Genomic DNA, 23,270 nt, shown 5'->3' with positions numbered 1-23,270 from the left:
GAATCTGGGGAATTGCCTTGACTACACTAAGCAATGAGACATCATTATTCTTTTTGTGTTGGGAGAACCAATGAATGCTACTGTTCAAAAGGCTTCATGAGGCTGCAGTCAAGCACTTGGAAGTCCTCATAAATCAGGGTGTTTTCTTGGCAGTAAATCTTAATGTGTGGGAACTTTGCGTGAAAACGAAAATATCTGACATTTGTTGACTCTATCCCCTATGCAATACTTCTAGCAAGAGAAAGAACTGATTTGTTGAGAAGACTAACATATAATCATAATCAAATTGTGCAAAAGGTCATAAAGAGAAAATCTTTAAAGGCAGACAAAGAAAAAGGACATATAACATATAGAGAAACAAAGATATGAATAATTACAAACTTTGCTTCTGAAATTATGCAAGCCAGAAGACAACAGCACAGCATTTTTCAAATGCTGAGAGAGAAAAATGAATTAGCCTAGAATTCTATCCCTTTATAATAAAGAGTTGAAAATTCCTGAAGATAACAATCTTAAACATACCTAATAATAGAGCTCTGAAATAATAAAGCCAAAACTGACAGAACTAAAAGGAAAAAAAGTCAAATCTACAATTTCTGTTGGAGATTTCAGCACTTCTCTCTCGCTGTTGAGAGAACATGTAACTAGAACATCAGTAAAAATAGAAAATACTTGAAAAACACTATCAATGAATTTGACCTAACTGACATTTATAAAACACTGCACTCAACAACAGCAGAATACACATACTTTTTAAGTGCACACAGAACATCAACCAAGAGGGTACATATTCTGGGTGATAAAACAAGTCTCAATAAATTTAAGTATCTTGAAATCATACAGAGTGAGTCCCCTGACTCACCCTTAATTAAATTAGATTAGATATCAATATAGAAAGATATCTGGAAAATCTCCAAATATTTAGAAATTAAGCAACATTCTTCTAAATAACCTATGGATCAAAGAAGAAATCACAATGTAAATCAGATAATATTTGGAATGAATAAAAATTAAAATATAACATCAAAATGTGTGAGATGTAGCTATAGCAGTACTTAGAGGGAAATTTCTAGCTTTAAATGTTTCAATTAGAAAAGAAGAAAGGTCTAAAATCAACAATCCCAGCTTCCACATTAAGAACCTAGGGAAAGAAGAGCAAATTAGAACCAAAGTAAATAGAAGGAAGGAAATAATAAAAATAATAAATAGACCAAAGAACAAAAATAAACACAAAATACAGAAAATTAATGAACTCAAAAGTTGGTTCTTTGAAATGATAAGTAAAATTGACTAATCTTTGCCTAATTTGAGAAAAAAACAGAAGACATAACTTACCAATATGAGGAATAATCACTACAGAACTACAGACATTAAAAATAATATGAATAACTTTATACAGATAACTATAACTTAAATGAAATGGATTCCTTGAAAGACCCAAACTATCAAAGCTCCTTCAAGAAGGAACAGATAACCTGAGTGACCCTATATTATTTAAATTTGACTTCGTAGTTTAAAAACCTTTACATATACACATACATACACACAACCTACATGTCCAGATGCCTTCACTGGTGAAATCTCTCAAACATTAAAAGAAGAAATCATATCAACTCTACACAATGCAAAATATAAGAGGAGGGAATACTTCCCAACTCATTTCATGATGCTGGCATTACACTGATAGCAAAAATGACAGAGACATTACAGGAAAAGAAAAAGAAAAAGAACACTACAGACCAAGATCTCCCATAAACAGAAACAAAAATGCTTAACAAAATATTAGCAAATCCATCAATATATTAAAAAGATAATACATTATGAACAAGAGAAATTTACCCCACAAATGCAAGGTTGCTGAAACATCTGAAAACTAATCAATATAATTCACCATATGACCAGAAAAAACATATAATCGTTTCAATAGATGCAGAAAAGCACTGGAAAAAATGCAACGTCCACTCAAGATAACATATCTCAGCAGACTAGGAATAGAAGGGGACTTCCTCAACTTAATAACATCATACCTATAATGAAAGACTAAATGCTTTCCACCGAAGATCAGAAACAAAGCATGGATGTCCTCTCTTGCCACTTCTATTAAATATTGTACTGAAGGTCCTAGCTAGTATAGTAAGGGAAGAAAAAAAATAAAAGGGATATAAGTTGGATACGAAGATGTAAAACTTTTTAATTGCAGTTGTCATAGTCATCTATGTAGAAAACCTTAAGGAATATACAAAGAAAGTTACTACAACTAAGAAATGAATTTAACAGGGTTGCAGGAGACATGGTCAATATTTTAAAATTTTATTTCTATATAACCCCAATGAACAATTAAGAATTATAATTAAAAATACCATTTACAATAGCATCCAAAAACATGAACAAAATATGTACAAGTTCTTTACACTTAAAACTATAAAATACTACTGAGAGGAAATTAAAGAAAACCTGAATAAATGGGGAGAGATACTGTGTTCATAGATCAGGAGACTCAATATTGTGAAACTGTCTTTCTAACCCAAATTGATCTGTAGATTCAACATAATCCCAATCAAAATCTCATCAGGTGTTTTTGTAGAAACTGACAAATCAGTTTTAAAATTTATATAGAAATTCAAAGGATCTAGAATAGCCAAAACAATTTTGAAAAAGAAAAACAAAGTTGGAAGACTAACAGTATCTGATTTTGACACTTACTATGAAATCACAGTAATTAAGAGTGTGCTACTCACTTAAGTATAGACATATTGATCAGTGGAAGAGAAGAGGTCTACTCATAGACACACACACACAGGGTCAAGGTGACTCAATGGAGAAAGGATATTCTTTCCAACAACTCGTGCTGGAACAATTGAATATTCATGTTAAAATATTAATTTCAACTCATACTTCACACCATATGCAAAAAGAAATAACTTGAAATAGACCATAAACCTAACTTTAAGAGCTAAAAACCATAAAACTGCTAGAAGAAAGGATTAGACAAAGATTTCTTAGATAGGACAGAAAAAGCACAAGTCATAAAGAAATTTAAGAATTGGAGTTCATTAAAATTAAAACTTCTGCTACCCAAAACACACTGTTAAGAAAATGAAAAGGTAAACTAAAGACCAAAAAAAATATTCAAAATACTAGTATCTTACAAAGGATTTGTATTCAGAATATATAAAACCTCTTACAACTCAATAATAAATAAACAATCCAATTAAACTTGGACAAAAGACTTGATATACTTCATCAGAGAAGATATATGACAAATAAACACATTAAAAGATGCTCAACTCCAACAGACATCAGGGAAATGCAAATTAACACACTAGACACCCACTAGAATGGTTAAAATTAAAAAGACCATTAATACCAAGTATTAGTGAGAATGTGGAGCAACTGGAACTCCAAAATAGTCAGTTTCTTCTTAAATTAAACCTACACTTAGCATATGGCTCAGCCATTCTACTCCTAGGTTTTTCCCAATAGAAATTAAAATATATGTCCATACAAAGACTTGTACATGAAAGTACATAGCATTTTTAGTGATTTTACCTTAAATCTAGAAACATCCCAAATGTCCTCAACATGCAAAAAGATATTCAAGTTGTGGTTTATCTATATAATGGAATACTACTCAGTAATATAAAGGAAAATTTACAGATATACACACCAATATGGAAGATTCTCACAGATTAATGCTGAGTGAAAGCAGCAAGACACAAAAAGAGTACCTATTTTATGAGTCCATTTCTATGAAATTCTAGAAAAAGCAAATCCAATCTGTAATGATAGAAAGCAGATCAATGCTCTTTAGCTTTGAGGGAGCAAAAGAGTTGAGAGAATTTTGAAGGGCGATAGAAATGTCTATATCTTGATTGTGGTGGCAATCATGAGGATATAAAGGTGTCAAAATTCATTGAACTGTACATTTAAAATGGGTGTATTTTATTTTATATAAATTATACCTCAATAAATTTGATTTAAAAATTTATCATCACTCTAGTTTGAAGAAAGCAGAATGCTGTCAGGAATAGCAATCCATTTCAAATGATATGAGATCCAATTTTAAGATGACTAGGCATCTAATAGAGTATCTGATACTTCTTTCCAGCAATAAATTACCACCAGTTACCACCTGGGTAATGTATAATATTTAAATAACTCGTTCAAAATAAATCTTTTGAAGAAAACATACTCCTTACAGAAGTTCTAGGAAAAAAATCATACTACTTGTTTTTTAGACAGAATGACAGTCACACATGCACACAAACATGTTGCCTGTGATTTTCAAAGTCCTATGAGAGAGAAGAAGATAGCTTTAATCATTTCTAGTATAATATTATCACTTGAACATTGAATCTTTTCCTAACTTTGTAGGCTCTGTGAGAGCATTGTGGGGGCACTCCAGGTAGATGGAATACTATCAACACCACCATGGGAAGGAGGTAGTGTGAAAGCACATGCCACGATTGAGGAGCTACACTAATGCACCACAGCTGGGGAGTTGAAGCCTGAGAAGCAGACAAGGGCTTATTAACCACTGAAGGACTTCCGGCTGGAGAATCCATGACCAATTCTGCATTGTTAGATTACTCTGGTGGCAGTTCAGGGGAATAATTGGGGGGTGGGATGGGAAGATTGGAAGGCAGAAGATTACAGACAGAGGCCCATTACTTGATCATGGTAAAATAGGGAGGGTCTAGATTAAGGTAGTGACAGCAAGGCTGAATAAATTGAGGTGTTTTGACAGTATTTAGAAGGCAGAATTGATGGGATTTGGTCACTGATTGAATATGGCAACAGGGGTCAGGGAGGATTCTAAGATGACTTCTGACTTGGGATTCCATCTGAATAACTGCACCATCCACCAAAATGGAAAACACAAGAGAAGCAGGTTTGGGAAGAAAGACAATGACTTCATGTCTGTACATTATGAGTCTGAGGCATCTGTGAACATCCAAGGGGAGATATCCAGTAAGCCAGGTGGATGTGAGTCACGAGTGGTGGGGTGCTAAGTCAGAGATGGGATAGTGAAATTAAAAATAAACTCAATCTGGCACAGGCCCTGTGGCCGAGTGGTTTAAGTTCGTGTGCTCTGCTTTGCTGGCCCAGGGTGCTCCGGTTCGCATCCTGGGCCTGGACCTACACACCGCTCATCAAGCCATGCTGTGGTGGCATCCCACATGGAAGAGCTAGAATGACATATAATTAGGATATACAACTACGTACTGGGGCTTTGAGGAGAAAAAAATAAAATAAAATAAACTCAATCTGTGTAAAATGGTAGGAGGGGTAAATATGGAGTCTTAGAGAGCCTCAACATTTTCATGAGTAAGCAGAAGAACATTAAAAAAGTGATGAAAAGTTGCATCTGGGGTCATAGAAGGCAAGAGCAATGAGAGATCTATGACGGCAGAAGTGGTCAGCAACTATCAAATGCTGAAAAGTCATCAAGTAACATAAGAGAAATATATATATCAAGTAGGAAGTCACTGGTGACCTTTCCAAGAGCAGTTCCAGGAGAACACTGAAGACATGAGCCAGAACATGGTGCTCTGAGGAGTGAATGGGAAGTGAAGAACAAAGAAAGTCATGCTCACTATTTCAATGAATTTGACTATGAAACGAGGGTGAATATTTGATAAATAACAGAGGGAAAACAATTTTAAGGAGGGCTGTTTGTTTGTTTTATGATGTGGCTTGAGCCTATTATCTGCTGATGTAGCAAGATTCATGGGGGGAGTGACAACAAAGTAAAGGCGTCAAAGGGAATGTTGTGGGGTCCAGAGTGGAACTAGTGGTGGAACTAGTCTTGGACAAGAGGAAGGGCTCCTTTTCCATTGAATTGAGAAGGAAAGATTTATGTCCATGTGGATAAGTGGTTAGTTGGTCAGGTGGGTGGGTGGGAAGATGGGTGGTGAGGAGAAGATAAACTTAATGAAGTGCCAATTTAAAGGTGAGATTCTCTGATGAAGGTGCAGGGAGCTGATAATGTGAGTTTAAAGACAGCAGTGAAGGTTGGAAAAGGTACTGATAAGAATGGAAAAGCTTTAATATCTCAGTAGTATAATTAGGGACTCCTCTTTTTAAAATTAATCTCAGTCCCTATATGTGGAAATATGGGCTAATGACCATCAGGTAAAGAAATTCTGATTATATACTGCCTTATATAAAACAGTACCTCTTGGCTTCCATGTGGGAAGATGACAATGCTAGCTCCCTCCTGAGGAAGACATGTTCTTGCCATTCTTCTAATAACAGCGGTGATGGCCTTTTAATCCCCAATCCATTTGTGCGATGATTATAAGAATTTAGAACAGAAGTTCTAGCCTTGGAGCAGAGTTTTCCTTCAACATTACACTAACTGACCTATTCTAAGAATCAGACTCCAAAACTCTTAGCATATTGGCACCAGCCACTGCCACGTTTACATATGACAGCACTCTATTTTAAACTATGATCTATCTCAGCTTCTTAAATTATAAGCTACACCTTTCATGTCAAATTTTCCAGACTTGCATAACAAGCATATGAAAAAAATCCTCATAAATGCTCCCTAGTGAGGAAACTGCACATGCAACTACCTGTTTATATATGCAGTAACTTGAATTATACATGAAAATTCCACATGGATGCCCAGAATCAGCACTGTGTTAATTCAAGAAGTATATTAAAATTTTTGGATGTATTTAGTAGCAGATCCTAAGAAAAATCTGTTCTTTAAACAGGGTTTTCTTTAAAAAAAAAAAAACAAAAAACAAAGATCTGTTAGTTGGAATCTGCTGTTTCAAGGAATATACTCTTCCTAAGAAAAATAAATAACCTATAATAAACATTAATCTTATAATACATTTAAGAAATTCTGGGAAACTTCCTATTTAGATCTTTTAAAGAGCCTGTAAGACTGTAAAATTTCCCTATCCTATAAAACTTGAGTCATATTAAAAATAAAATTTAAATGATAAATGTCAGTTGCAGAAGTTATCACCTTTTCATTTGAAAGCTTGACTTCTATTGGATAATTCTCTTCCAAGAGACCTTCTTGGGAAAAAGAGGTGACAGCCAACTCATTGCCTAATTGATTTAGGAACAGTGCCCAGGGAGACAGTCCAATTAAGTTTACAAGCTGGCAATTAGCAGGAAGCCCTATAAATCCCTACACTGAGAGCCTGTTTACTTTAGTAAGAAGGCAAATGTGCTAGAGATAGGAAGAGAAAGCTGTGCTTTTTGCAAAGCTGTTGTGAATAGGCCCACAAGGGAAGGCTGAAGAAAAGCTAGGTATACGTGGGCAGACAGCCTTCTGTTTGACAGGTAAGTGGGTAATTTATAGGGAGGATGTGTGTGTGTGCATGTGTGTTTTAACAGATATGCAAAACATCTAACATCCACTTTACTGAGTGTTGCGTATGGAGACATACAACTGTTAAACATGTAGTCCGGCAAAGTAGAACTAGATTATCTCATAACAAATGAGATTCCAAACTTTTTTTCTTGGACAATATTAACATTATGAATAGACTTAGTTGCATTTTTATGATGGAGAAAGAAAATAACCCTTGCATTATATCCATCATATCTTTCAGGTTAATCAAGTCATTTTCACTGGATTTATTTCATGTGTTCCATTTCAGAGGCAAGTAGATCCATAAAAAAATTAAGTAAACCGACAGTTATTTAACAAACACTACGTCTTTAAAAACTTAACTTTATACCACAGAGCCAAAACTTCCTGTAAGAAGTTTTAAAAATGTATTTATTTTTCTATGTTTTCAAGTAGCAGTAATGTGCATTAACTAAAATCTGTTTTTTTAAATGTAAGTGAGGTTTTCTCAAGAATGTTAAATTATACAAAACTACTTAAAGAATACTATATATTTCAGGGCATAGCTAGTAATGAAAAACTACAAAAAAATAAATCATAATAAAATTTTGTTTTAAAGTTTCCTTTTTGAAATGGGCTACGTTAATATATATTTTTCATACTGTTGATAAACGCTTTTGAAAATTTTTATCTAAAAGGGAAACAAAAGAAGTTATACATATATCTTTAGCAAATTCTAACTAAACATTTGCTTTCCCTTCTTTTAAAATACTTGTTTTACACTATTCCAATCTGGGAAGCAATGGACACCTATAATCTAAAATTATTCTATTTTTTTTTTTGAGGAAGATTAGCCCTGAGCTAACATCTGCCACCAATCCTCCTCTTTTTGCTGACAAAGACGGGCCGTGAGCTAACATCTGTGCCCATCTTCCTCTATTGTACGCGAGACGTCTGCCACAGCATGGCTTGACAAGCAGTGTGCATAGGTCCGCACCCAGGATCCAAACCAGCGAACCCTGAGCCACCAAAGCAGAATGCGTGAACTTAACCACTGTGCCACTGGGCTGGCCCCTAAAATAATTTTAATTAAAAAAGTATTACATTCTTACAATACAGAATTTTATTAATGGATATAAAAATACTTTTAAAATTTCTTAAGGAGTTTTTTTAGTAGACGGTTTACTTTGGAAAGTCTCAAATGTGAAAAGTTCAGGCTTTTTATTCATCACAAAGGATAATTAGTGTAATTTCCAAATTCTTCAATATCTAATCTTCCTTGACATTTAAAAAATCATCCACAAAGCTTTCTTAAGGAAACTATATGAAATGTTTGAAAGGCAAGCATATTTAGGGGATGACAAACAGAAAATCTACATTCCGACAATAGTTTTATTATCTTAATTATGATGTCACCATCATAAACACTTTAATTTACTTACTCACCAATTTCCTTGACTTACCAAGTTTAAAGAGAAGTACACCCAAAGGTCCTCTGTCAAACCTGAGGAAGAGGAGATCATAGATGTCCCCACTGTCAGGCTTCTGAGAAACAACCTGAGGAGCTATCCACTGCATTTGAACAAGACCACTGGAAACATCAAAGAATTTATTGAATTGCAGAGTCTCCCTGGGTGAGCGGTCTTCAGCCAAAAGCTGGATGTTAATAGGGGACAGAGCCATATCAAAAATTTGCAGCTCCCCTTGGTTGCTGCCAACTAGCAGAATGGAGCCAGTTGGGTGGCAGCATATTAATGAAGGCAAAAGTTCAGCCTGGGCTAAGAGAGTCACTCTACGGTGAGTTTCATAAAGAATTAGTGAAGAATCTTCACAGCCCAGAATCAGTTTGTCTTCAGTAACATTCCTGCAGCAGCTAATGGCCTTTGATCTTAGTGGTATTCTGGTGACTGATACACAATGGATTTTATTCCGAACATATTCATAGATGCAGCTGTCAGCCATGGGCTCTTTGTCTACACTGATGGAGCGCTCCACTGTCAACACCTGATAAGGCTGTTTGGTGCCAAAGCGAACATCCAGTGGATCCCATTCTGTGCGGACAGAACTCAGAACCTGTAAGAAATGTATCAAGTGTGTTCACATAGACCTTGGTTTTTCTTCAGTTGTCACACATAGGCCTGCATATTAATCCAGCATCCTGTTGTTGTTATCACCTTAAACATCAACAACATATAAGTATGTATGTGTATATGTATGTGTGGTGTATATAAATCTCACATAGAATACATATATAAATATATATAGCACAGCTGCAGAGATTAAACTATAAGATTTTAACTTTAACATTTTGTTTCACAAAGTCTGTAAATAAGACAAATTTGTCTCACAATTTATAAAAACTAATAAGGTGGGCTTTTAGTAAAATAATATGATTAGCAGACTATCTAAAAAGTCAGAAGTTTGATTTTTAACAGGATGAATAAAGTACTTTAAACAATTTAGCTAATCTCCTCCTCAATTCTGAAATTATGGATAAATTACTGACCAGAAATAAATTTCTAATTAGTAGGGCAGGATAGGCAAAGGAACAAACTTTAGAACTCTGTTAACGGTTTTGTAGAAATATTTTACTATCAGAAAGGATATGTAGGGTTGTTAAGTTGACAAATGACCAACAGAAAGAAAGAATAATATAACGCACCGGTTTTAAAATAAAACAATTAAGACCTAGTAAGTATATGACTTGTCAATACTGATGAAGTAAAATTTTAAAAGCATCTTTGGTATAAAAAGGAAAGGCTACAAGAAACATCTAGGCAGAAGAAAAAAGAAATAAAACAATAGGCCCTTCGTTTTATTCATATGTAAATGTCAGAGACCAAGAACCTGGAGAGTGGTATTAAAGAGGGTATTTTCTAACACTTTGTCAAAAACTTCAAAATCAGGTGTAGAACATTAAAAAACACATTTCCACACATATGATAATATTTCATAGAACTACACACACACACAAATTGCATGTAAAATCTGATGAAATCCAACTAAGGCCTATATCTGAGTTAAGAATTTCGTTCTGTGATCATTTTCTAGGATTTGACAATGTACTGTGGTAATGTAAGATGTTATCACTGGGGCAAACTGGGGGGAAAGTACAGGAAAGGAAATCATTTTTAGAAATTTTAGCAATTATTTTAGCAGTTTTTTGAAAGTCGAACTATTTCAAAATTAAAAGTTATTTTTTTTAAAAAAGCACATACAGCTATCAGAAAGGATCTGTAGGGTTGTTAAATTGACAAATGACCAACAGAAAGAAAGAATGATATAACACACACACATATTTACAGCTATGTTACATAGTGCTGGCTTGGAGAGGTGATGGGGGGTGATGTGAATTGTTTTAAAAATCCATCCTATACGTCACGATCAAACTAATCTCCTAAACTAAATGTTTTTCTCATACTCCCATGTTCAAACCCTTCATTGGCTACTTACTGACTAATGAATTAAATTTTTATTCTTCTGCCTGGAATGCAAAACCCTGTAGGACCCATATCCAACTCCTTCCCTCCCTCACACTCTCTTTCCTGCTTTTTTTCCTTTATTGTCTAATAAATATTTGAGTATGAGCTATAATTGCCAGGCATTGGTCTTGGGTCCTAGGGAGACAGCAGTAAGTGCTCACCCTCAGAGAACATACACTCTAATGGCTGAAGGTAAGGCAACAATTCACAAGCAAACATACACATAGGATATTAATGATCCTATTTATGTACTTCCTAAGTACTATGAAGAAAAGTAAAGCAAAGTAAGGGGAATGGGGAGTGGCAGGAGTGTGTAGGGGGCAATAGAGACATGAGGACACGCCTCTCTGATAAAGGTGATGGGAAGAAGTGAAGGGTGAGCCATGCAGCTGTCTGGGAGAAGAGAGCTCCAGGCAGAGGAAACAAACAGCCTGAGGTGGCGCTCTTGGCCTGGTCAAGGAACAGCAGAGACCAACAAGGCTAGAGGAGAGGGAGGAAGAAAGTAGTAGGAATTGGGGGAAGGGAACAGATTATGTAGTAGCTTGTAGTCCACTGTAGGGACTTTGGCTTTTTATCTAAATGAGATGAGAAGCCATAAGCAAAGGAGGAACATGATCTGACTTGCAAAATCTAGTGTTATATCCTGCAGTCTCCCTTCATTACTCTATTCTGAGTTCAAACTAAACCCTGTGGTGCCATTTTCCCAGCTCTATAACTTGTTACATTAATTAAACAAGGAGGCCATTAGACTGATAGAGCTCTAATGCTTTGGGAGCCTACATAAGCAAACCAAAATCTATGCCTGTAAATGCCTCAAATTTACAAAATCAAAACACTAAGGATAACCAATCACAAACAGCCAACCAGGCTTTAAGCTATAGCCAATCAAATAATTTTCTTTCTTTGTTTCTGCACTTTCTCTATATAAGTCTTTCCCCTGGCTCCTGTTGGCCTAGTGCTCCTAACCACTTCCAGTTTGGCACTGCCCAACTGGAATAGATTTTTGCTCAAACTCACTCTTAAAATTTTTAATATGCCTCACTTTATCTTTTAACAACTTCACTGATGTCCTTTGCCTGAAATCCACACTCTTCACCCAAATAGACTCAGTTTTTCCTACCAACCGTACTTACCCTTGAAGAACTAGACCAAATGCTATCCCAGTTTCTGGATTCCTTCCAGCTGAACGGCATCCTTCCTTCGATCTCATCTCCATACCCCCTTCCCAACCCCAACTTGGCCAATGACACTCTTGTGACATTTGACCTTTTATTTACTTTTGATATTTGGTCATATGTACTTATTTTCACTGTACACTTAAAAAAATAAACTGTCTCATCTATTTTACTGTTAGCTATCTAGTAGCTGTCTTCCCAGCTAAATGGCTGAAATTCATTTAAGGGAGGAAAATGTCTTGCATGGCATAATTAAAGATACCATAAGGGGCTGGCCCCATGGCTGAGTGGTTGTGTTGGCGCACTCCGCTTCTGCAGCCCAGGGTTTCGCCAGTTCGGATCCTGGGCACGGACATGGTACCGCTCATCAGGCCTTGCTGAGGCAGCGTCCCACATGTCACAGCGAGAAGGACCCACAACTAAAATATACAACTTTGTACTGGGGGGATTTGGGGGGGGGGGGAAGATACTATAAAAGTTTAAAGATTAAAAAACACTTAAGTGTGCATAAATTTCAGTAAAGAGTAACTCCACCAATAATAAGCAGCAGCAAGAAAATAAGGTCCTGGGCTAATCACTTTTCATACATTGTTTTATTTAACCTTTTCAATACTCTAAAGTTAGGTATTACAATCTACATTCTAGAGGTAAGGAAAATGAGGGTCAGAGAGATGGTATAAATTGCCCTTGGTCCAAAAGTTAATAAGTGATAGAGCTGCAGTTTGAATCCAGGTCTGTTTGACTCTAAAAAAACCAAGATCTCTGCAAGATACACTGCCTCATACACACAAGTAATTAATAAGTTTACACGAATGTACAAGCTCTTCCTCTATGTGATCAGAGGAAGGAATGAGAAGAACCACAGGGCATTAGGAACCTTAAGTGTTGGGGAGTGATCCCACAGAGAGGAGAAGAGTGAAAAAAAGGTAAAGGGACTGAAGAGACAAATGATGCAAATGACAGTGGAGCCTGTTAATCTTGGGGTGAGAAAGAAAGAAGCCTGTGCCACTTTTGTCAAGTGAATAATATAGGCAACCCCGCTTTGAATGACTCAGGACATTTGGAAGGCAAGGTTCTTAACAAGCTGACTTCTTTTAAAGATGCTTCATTCTTGGATTGAATTGTGCTGTATTGAAAATAAATAGTATACTTTGTAAATGTAAATGTAAAAATATCCCTAAAAATGAACCAAATAAAAACTAAACTATTTCCTCACAATATAAATTATACAAACACAAAACATTATTGCTAGTTTTTGCATCTGTTTCTGCAGAAGAAGATAGAAAACAAAACTTTAAGTTTCTTCTATGATGTATGGAATCTTTTGAAAGTAATATTATGTTATGAACAGGGTTAAGTTTATATGACTCTTAAAATATAATGAGATGACATTAGCATCAAAATCCAAAATACTTATGCTTAAAAGTATTTGACATAGTTAGGTTCAGAATTCCAACTTGGACCTGACTATACAACAGCCACAAGCAACACTGCACAGCAGCAGCACATACCAGGGTCTGACTCCTTATTCTGGCGATAGAGAGCTCTGGGATCTTGGGCAAGTTAATCTTTTGGAACTGTACTTTTCTTATCTGTAAAATGAGGATTTATTCACCTGTGTTGCAGGATTGCCATATGAATTACAAATACTGTATCTAATATGCAGGGGACAGAGGAGCCCTCAATAAATAGTGGCTATTATTGTGGTTCCTGAAGAGAAAGTACTGGATTCTTTGGCATGGATAGCAGATTAAAAAGAATGAGAGAGATGATCCTAAATAAAATCAAAACTTGTTTATTTAGAATTCATGGCTAACACTTAAATAGTTGCAAACTATAAATGTGGAAGACAATTTTAAACATAGAAACGATGTGGCTTGGAAGTTAACATTAAACTGATTTCATTTATTTATGATATTTGGCACTGTGCTTGGCATATGGTAATGGTTCAATAAACACTATTGGCTGAATACATTTTAAATATGACATACAAAGTTCATATTCAATTTCATGATTTTAAATTTATTTAAATTCATAATTATGTGATTTTTAAAGATAACCAATATTATTAGAATAAGAAAAACATTTAAGTCTATGCATATTATTTTATCTCAATGTAGACCAACCCTGAACAACACATACCATTGTTTTGAATGTTTTAAAATTTTATATAAATGTTCTTATACTGGATCATACTGTAATTCCTTTTTGTTCAACTTATTCTTTTGGGATTTAATCATATAGCTCTAGCTCCTTCATTTCAACTTCTGTACAGCATTTTACCCTCTGAATACACCACAAAATATGTTTTCATTCTCCTGTTAGTGGACTTTTAAATTGTTCTAATTTTTTTGCTATTACAAACAATGCTGCTACAAACATGACAGTATGTGTCTCCTGGTGCATGAGTGCCAGTTTTTCATAGTGGAGGGGACTCACAACTTCAATCACATTAGCTGTTTCTAATCTGCTCTCCATAGTGATTTACTAATTTTTACTACTGTCCCATAAGCAGTAAATGAGAGTTTCCTCTTGTTTCGCATCTTTACTCATCTAAATATATCAACTAAAAACAAAATAGTAATAATTGCATTCAAATGGATACACCTCTTATTTTTAAAAGCTTTCAATGAAATGACATTTGTATACAAAATAAATATATAAATGTGTTATAAGCTTAGAAAAATGGACGTATCTACTAGAAAGTATAAACACTCCCTTATCCATATTTTTTGGTATGTGAAAGTTACCAACTTATATGTTTATATTAATAAAATCCTCCAAGCCACAGAAATATTCATTATAACAGTCAATACAATATATAAAAAAGTTATTTCATGAAAGAAAAGACAAATAGATCAATGGAACAGAATAGAGAGCCCAGAAATAGACCCAGACCCCAGATCAGCTGACTTTATCTGACAAAGGAGTAAAGGTGATTCAGCAGAGAAAGGATAGTCTTTTCAACAAATAGTGCTGGAACAACTGGACATCCACGTGCAAATACACGAATATAAACGCAGGCCTTAAACCTTTCACAGAAAGTTCATTCAAACTAAAAGTGTTATCATGACCATGAATATGGCATCCCTGATTCTGACATAGTGGCACTGGTAGCACTGTAGTTTTTGAATCTCTCTAAATCCCCACATGAAAGAGACAGTTCAACTAAACAGCAAAATCAAACACTCATGGATTAGATGAGGATTAAAAGAGAGAGAACACTGTATGTAATGAATATATGCTCCAATAACGTGTGTAAACTGCAACTGTTTAAAAATGGAAGGAGGAGAAATGAAAAAAACTTAGGGAAAACGTTTTTGAATGTTCTCAGTAATTTATATTAGTGGTGGTAGTACTGGTATGATTATTCTGAGACTGTTAGGTGTGTACTTTAACATAAAGTAAACAAGTAATTATGGGATATTATAATTCATCCCCTGTGTCCCTGCAAACTAGGATTTTTGGTATGGAAGAGAGGAGATACAGATGTAACAATAATAAAAAAAAAAAAAGAGGTTAAATTAAAAATCCTGTAATACTGAACTGGAGTTAGAAGTATCAATATGAACTCACTCTGAGTACTTATATACATAAAATCACTAGCTCTCTCTACTAAAGAAATCTAGAAACAACAACCAACCCAGTAACAACATCACAATATCCCTAGCTCTCAGACTTGAGCTTAGGGGCTGGCCCAGTGGCGCAGCGGGTAAGTGCACACGTTCTGCTTCTCCATGGCCCAGGGTTCGCTGGTTGGGATCCCGGGTGCGGACATGGCACTGCTTGGCACGCCATGCTGTGGGTAGGCGTCCCACATATAAAGTAGAGGAAGATGGGGACGGATGTTAGCTCAGGGCCAGGCTTCCTCAGCAAAAAGAGGAGGATTGGCAGTATTTAGCTCAGGGCTAATCTTCCTCAAAAAACAAAAAAAACAAAAACAAAAACTTGGGGTTAAAATACCATTTTCCATTAAAAGAAACCAGAGCTTATTGAAAAAACGGCAAATTCCAGGTCTGGGGCAGGAAATGTACAAGAGGAGCATGGAACATACTGTCATACCAGATAGGAGGGAAGTTACCCAAGACTATTGTGGTCATGACAAAAAGAGGAGTGAACTTGGAGACACTCCCACTGGCCAAAGGTAAGACAATCTGAGCTTCCAAAAGAACAACAATTATAATTTATGAAAGCCAAATCAAATATGTTTAAATCCATGAATTAATAATACTATTTTAAAAACAAAAACTAATTAGTTACCTTCAGGGAGTGATAGAGAATCAATTCGCTATCTTGAAAACTGGTACATTTATCCTGATTATACTATATGAATTCACCCACTGTGAAAACAAATAGGAGATGAATGGATACTTTTTATAAAAGTATCTCAATTAATAAATGAAAAAATAATAACATAATTGGAATATCACCATTTTGCAACCCTAATGAATAAGGGATCTAGGCATTGAGCATCAATAGCTGCTAACATCAAAAAAGAGAGACAGCCAAAAGAGAGAGAGAGAGCCTGACATTATGTGCCTTAAAATAAAAGAACACACCATCCCATAGTCTTACCAACACTACTAACTTGCAGAATTTTCAAAAGACAAAGAAACATGTTCAAACACACCATGGTTATACAAACAACAAAATCCAGACAGTGGGGCACTGCAGTTTCAACAGATAAATTTTAAGGAAAAGGAGGAGATGGAGGGGGAACTTGTAGAGTAAAAGACATTTAAGAGACACATTACAGTGTTTTAAATGGATTTAATTTTGGGGGATGCACATTAAGGTGAAAAAAAACTAGATGGGTATACAAGATAGTGATTAAAAGTCATGATAGGAGGTTACTTTTGGGGACCAGGAAGGGGTTGAGATTGTGGTGGTATTTCTGGATACTTGGCAAAGTTCTATTTCTTGACCTCAGTGTGGTTCCAGGGGTGTTTCCTTTGTAATAGCTCATTAAACTGTACATTTATTTTGTGTAGTTTTCTTTATGTGTATTTTATAATGAGGAGATTTTTTTTAAAAACCATCATCCCTAAAATAGAAAATCTTTGTTATTTGGTTGAAAGTTAACACAGCCCATACATTTCTCTGGAAGAGGTATTTCTGACTTATTTTGGCTTTTCAGCTGAATGCATTCATAATGCTCTCTGAATGCTTCTTTTATCAAACTATACTGTATTAAAAGTTGGTCACATTTTAATTTCCTATCAGTTGCTATTCCTCTAAATCATTGCATATACAGTTTTAATTTTTATGGGGAAAACAGTTATCTTTGTGAGGTTATATTTCCCTAGCCCTGACAACAGTGTTTAAGGTTTAATAGCTCTGCTTCTGTGTTTTTGATTAATTTGGTAAACAAATTCAGGTGACCTTCTCTGAGTAATTTTATCTTGAAATTACCACCATATTCAGAAAGCATTATCAAATCCATACACCACATTATATATGACAATCCACACATACACCATTAAAAACTATTTTTAAATGAATATACTGATAAAAATTTTCTTTTTCTGCATACTATCTATTGTATATTTTTCAAAAGAACTGTTTTTCCAAATTACATAACTCTGCACTAAGCTTCTAATTAAGATGTGTACTGTTGTTTAGAGCTCTGCAGTGTGAAATTAGACCAGCAGTTTTCTAATATCCATAAAATAAATAAAAAAAAGTTCCTTCTCTGAAAGACAGATAATTCAGTCACAGAGAGCTTATTTCTATGTTTCCTTTGTTTTCCTTTTTTTTAGCTGCTTGGTAAGCCAATTTTCTACTTAGACTCTACTGTTACAACTCTCATTTGGTTCAGTATGTGGGCTTTATCCTTTCCATGGTCTGTTATGCAAAAAAGATGGCTTTAAAATTTTCTTTTAGTTTGCTGTAAAGCAGTGGTTCTCAACTTGGATGCACATGAGAATCACCTAGGGAACCTGTAAAAGAATACTGATGCCTCCTCCCTCTCTGGAGATCCTGATGTAACTGGTCTGGGTGGGCCCCTTTGTAAAAGCTCTGCAGGTGATTGTAATGTGTTGCCAAGGCTGGGAACCACTACTCCAGGATCTTGCCACTGTCCAAATAAAAGCTTATTATCTTTTCTGATTGAACTTGGATGGGAAATGCTTTTAAAAAATTCTATAGTTTAATAGATGCAAAGATTAAATTTCTTCTCTATGAGGCTGCTACTTTTTTAGTTTGAATTTTAGGGTTTAAGAGTATATTGTATCTTTTATTCTGATGATTAGTTCAAGAAGTCCATTGGTCACTAGTGAAAAAAAACTTAAAGACATAGGTATGAATATCACTTTTATAGACTAGTGGTTTTAGTTCATGATATTGTAAAAAATGTACTATGATTCATAGTTAAAGATTACGTCTTCACACACAAAAAAAGAAGCAATTATTTCCCTAGATATTTCTTCCAAAAGACATTCACCTTTTTTTTGTTGTTGTTGTTGTTTTTTGTTTTTTTTGAGGAAGATTAGCCCTCAGCTAACTACTGCCAGTCCTCCTCTTTTTGCTGAGGAAGCCTGGCTCTGAGCTAACATCCATGCCCATCTTCCTCTAGTTTATACGCGGGAGGCCTACCACAGCATGGCTGCCAAGCAGTGCCATGTCCGCACCCGAGATCTGAACCAGTGAACCCCGGGCTGCCGAGAAGCGGAACGTGCGAACTTAACCGCTGCGCCACCGGGCCGGCCCCAAGACATTCACCTTTTGCATATAGAAGTTCACATAAGGTTCTGAAAAAGAAATCTTTACAAATTTTTCCTACAGTAAAATTTTGATAGAATGACTGAAAGGGCCAAATCCAAGACAAAAACTACTTGCTTAAAAAATGAATTATATATTTTAATATATTAGGATCAAAAAAGGGAACATTAACTATGCAGTCAGTGATGAATAATTAAAAATCATGTGCAAATGTCACATACAACTTTATGAAAATCTATTCAAATACTTACATAAAATGGATAATTTTCTAGAAATACGAATTATGGAAAACGATTCAAGGAAAAAATAGAATTCCTGAAAAACAAACAACCCTTAAAAAATGGAATCAGCTATAAAAAATCTACCTTCCTTGAAAGACATCATACTCAGGTAGCTTTATGGGTAGTTTCACCAAACATTCAAGTATCAGATAATTCCTTTTGGTACTGTTTCAGAGAGGAGAAAAGGAAAAAGCTAACCAAATCACTCCATAAGCCTAGTACAACCTTGATGTGAAAGTGAGAAAAGATAGTAAAAGGAAGTAAAATTGTGTAACAATCTCATATTTGAGCAAATTCTGAAGCCTCATTAATGCTCTCCCCTTACTATCTCTCTAAGTAGAATCAAGCATTCCCCATTGGCTCCTACTATACCTTACACATATCTATCTACCGCACCATTTAACACTTAGTGCACCTACATGTTTTCATATTTGTCTCTCACTAGTAGACACTAAGATCCCTGCAGGCAGGGATATTGCTGTAGTCATATCCCCAGGAATGAAATACAGTACTCACTCCATGGTCATACTCAATAGTTGTTGAATGATGTGGAAAGAGAGAGGGAAGGGCCTTTCAGGTAGAAATACCAGTAATGTGTATAGGCAGGGGGTGAGAAACAATGAGGCAGTGAATAAACCATGTGGCTAGAGCATAGGTTTGTATAAGGAAATAACATTGGGGAGGTAGGCGAGGGCCAGTTAGGGTGGACTTTTCAGTGCCAAGGCTAAGTTTACTTTCAGTATCTACTGAAGGTATTTGAGCAGGCAATGGCTAAATCAGATCTGTGCTTCAGAATCCAGATGAGTACTTTTTTTTTTTTTTTGCAGGGAAGGATTTGCCCTGAGCTAACATCTGTGGCCAATCTTCCTCTTTTTTTTTTTTCTCCTTTTTTCCTCCCCAAAGTCCCAGTGCGTGGTTGTCTATCAAAGTTATAAGTGCTTCTAGTTCTTCTACATGAGCCACAGCCACATCATGGCAACTGACAGATGGGTGGTGTGGTCCTGTGACCAGAAAGTAAACCCAAGCCATCAAAGCAGTGACAGCACCAAACTTTAACCACTACGCCATCAGGGCTGGCTCTAGATGAGCACTTTTAGAGCTGTCAGGGACCTGGAGGTGACCTACATGGTCTAAGTCCACCATTTTAAAAATTAGAAAACTAAAGTCAGAGAGGGTAGGTGATCTACCCAAGGCCAAGAATTAGCTAAAAGCAGGAAGAAGCTTAGATTTTAGTTAGTACATGGTCCAATCAACAGGCAAACCGGGTTTATCCAACTCCAGAGTCCATGATCTAGATGACACCGGGAGATGAGGTATGTAGACCATATGTATATCCTTTTAGAACAGTCATAATTTCATGTAATACACTCATTTCAAATAAAGGTAATTTATGTAATGTATAACTAAAGGTTGATTTAATTATTTTTACTTTTATTATAAAATAGAACATTTAATAGAATTATAATTAGCTTTATTAAATTAAGTCATTTTGAAGAAGTATTTCAATCAATTAGCTTCTGGATCCAAGATCAATAAAATGGTGGGCATGAACAGGAAGTGAATAGGAACAAAGCATTTCCTTAGCTTCACAAAATCCACACCTAAAGCATTACAAGTGGTTTTAGTTACTGCAACAGAATTGGAAAAGTTCCAGAAAAAGGTTAGTTAATTAACTGATTAATTAAAAAGAACTCTTCAGTCTTAAAAAAACAGCCTGAAAGTTTATAAAGCCAGAAGAGGTAGATAGGGATGGAGAAAACTTGGACGACTTATGTCACAGAATACTAATTCTGAGAAATACTTTAAAATCTAAAAGACAATAGATTTAGAGAAAATATAGGAACATACTATTTACCCAGCCAAAAACTAAAAAACTGAGGGGTGGGGGTGCTTTTTCTTTTTAAGTTATAAAGAAGAAAAACAGAATTTCATACTCAAAGTACTGGTACAAGCTGAAAATACCCATAGGTTCACAATAATGAATAGAAACACTGTTAGGAATAGTGTGAGATATTGTCCTCACCTCCTAGATTAACCCTCTTGGTGCTCCTGTCTGAGGTAGGATACAAGACTGAGAAATCCATTGCTCTGTAGCCTTTCTTACAAATTCTTGCCCCAGCCATGATTTAGTACCACAGGGTCTTGAACAAAATAATCACTTGACTAACGTGTTCATTAATTGACTAACTGAAGTTTAAAGAAGGTGATTGATAACACAGCTTTGAAAGGCATGAAATCATGAGCAAATAGTAATGATAGTACTAATAATGATAATAGCAAGAATCACAACAGTGATCAGTGATTGAGAGCTTACTGTATGTAGGTATTGCTCTAAATGCATGTATTAACTCATTTATCTTCATTAACTTTATTTTTCAAATAATGAAACCACAGCACATAGAGGTTAGTAACCTGCTCAAGGACAAAGAGCTAGGCAGTGGCAGAGCTAGAATCTGAACCCAGGAGCCTGTGCTCTTAATCACTGTGCTATTCAGGCCAGCCCTGGAATTGTCTGCATCCTCTAAATGTGATACTTTTAAGGATCCCATTTCATACATAATTTCTTTTTCTGAATATTTGGAAAAATAAATTATAGTTTTCAAAAAGTATTTGCATTTATTTCAGAATAGAAAACTAATAATCCTATTTCATTTGTTCTTCAATAAAATGTATATATTTTCTTTAGATTTACCTCCAGTCTTCCTTGAGCATAACCCAGGAGCAGGAGATTGGCTCTGTTCTTCTCAGAAGAAATGGGGGCCCAAGGCCAAGCATCATCACTGACCAGTGGCCACCAGCAAACAACTATATCCTGAACACAATTGATAGCTAGACGACGCTCTGTTGTCCTGTTTACTGGGCCAGGTATTTCATAATAGGAAATCTAATGGTTAAAAAGAAAAAAGCATACAAGAATCACTTTTTTAAAATGCAAAATCCTCACAGTATTACAAAAATGAAAGCATCTGTAAATGTAGATAAATGCAAGTAAATATGCATGTTAAACATGTGCTTAAGGAGGTGTCAGAATTTACCAAACTCTTTTGACACATACATAAAAAAGACATATGTTCAAAATTCTCCCCATTTTTAGCAGAGGAAAGGAAAAGGAGTAATGTGAGTTAGGGAGGAATTGGTTGCAGCAATCCCAATCAATACCAAAATGTACAGTCATGGTTGCTTGACAGCATCGACCTACACATAGGATTTAAGACCAGCTGTATTAAATGACAAGTTCAGTACTGCTGACCAAGAGTGTCTGACTACTGTTTAAGACATAACATGCTAACAATGACTGACAACAATAAAAGGAAAAACAACTTGAGGCAAATATTGCTTTAAAGAATACATAAGACATACACACATATATTCTGCCTAAAAGGATAAGCCACAGCATCATTCGTAAAAGTTTATGCAGCTTCTGAGAATTATGCTTCTCTTTCTTAGGAAGGATTTATAGAATTTATTATTCAAACTATGTTATTTTGGAACATGGTTATTTGAAAACATAAGCACGGCACCATCTGGGTGATACATGCCAAGGAAATATAGATTGCACCGTATTTCTGCTTAAGGAATTAATGGAAGGTTGATAGCTTGGAAGAAAAAAAAAACTATCTTGCCATTGCTGGTCAGCAATAATCGAACCACTTTCTGGGGATTAAGCGCATGGCTAAGCCTACTGGACCAGACACTAGCAAAGGGCAGGGGGTCTTCTTATCAGAGAAATGCTTCTGGAGCCAGTCTCACTACATGACAGATTGCTTTCATATTCCTGTCTGCAAGGCAACAAAGGATGGCAGTAATGCGATAATGCCAGAGTGCAATGGGTGTTAAGAACCCGTTGCATTTATGTATTGTATTTAGTAAATAATCAGGCTCATCCAAATTGTGATCTCACCACTCAACCAAGGCCATTAAAATCAAGGTTAATGCTTTAATAATCCTTTGCTATTTTTTTTAATATGGTCAAAAGGAACTCTTTTCTATTTGCATGGCCATAATATTATTGACCTCTTCATCCTCTGAATGCACATCAAAAGGAACTGAAATCAAAATAATTACCAGTGTTGTTCTCTCATGGTAAACATTTAACTCCTTGTATTGTCCCTTCACTGTTAAATAAATGGAATTGGATTTTTAAAATGTAGACAGGAAAACTTGTTAAAGGTCAGTAGTTTCAGGATATTTACCCTGCAATTTTCTTTACCAAAATTATTTCAATCTGAAAGAATTAAATTATGGTACAACTATAAAGAAAAGCAGAATTATAATGCTCTATACTGTTTCCTTG

General features: G+C 35.5%; 1 protein-coding gene across 7 annotated transcripts in view; it reads right to left on the bottom strand.

Moving 5' to 3' along the window:
• WDPCP (WD repeat containing planar cell polarity effector) overlaps positions 1 to 23,270 on the bottom strand; it is a 379,254-nt gene that overhangs the window by 229,497 nt on the left and 126,487 nt on the right. For all 7 annotated transcript variants that reach the window (XR_011426040.1, XR_011426041.1, XM_070235381.1 and 4 more), the window contains 2 exons: positions 21,669 to 21,860; positions 8,782 to 9,391 (listed from right to left, as the gene is read on the bottom strand). Coding sequence is in view for 5 of the 7 variants with exons in the window: in XM_070235381.1 (XP_070091482.1) it covers positions 8,782 to 9,391; positions 21,669 to 21,860 (802 nt within the window). In the remaining 2 variants the exon portion in view is untranslated. The remainder of the gene's footprint in view (positions 1 to 8,781; positions 9,392 to 21,668; positions 21,861 to 23,270) is intronic.

Source organism: Equus caballus, chromosome 15, assembly GCF_041296265.1.
Source record: "Equus caballus isolate H_3958 breed thoroughbred chromosome 15, TB-T2T, whole genome shotgun sequence".
Lineage (NCBI taxonomy): Eukaryota > Metazoa > Chordata > Mammalia > Perissodactyla > Equidae > Equus > Equus caballus.
This window is presented reverse-complemented; position numbering and strand designations above follow the sequence as displayed.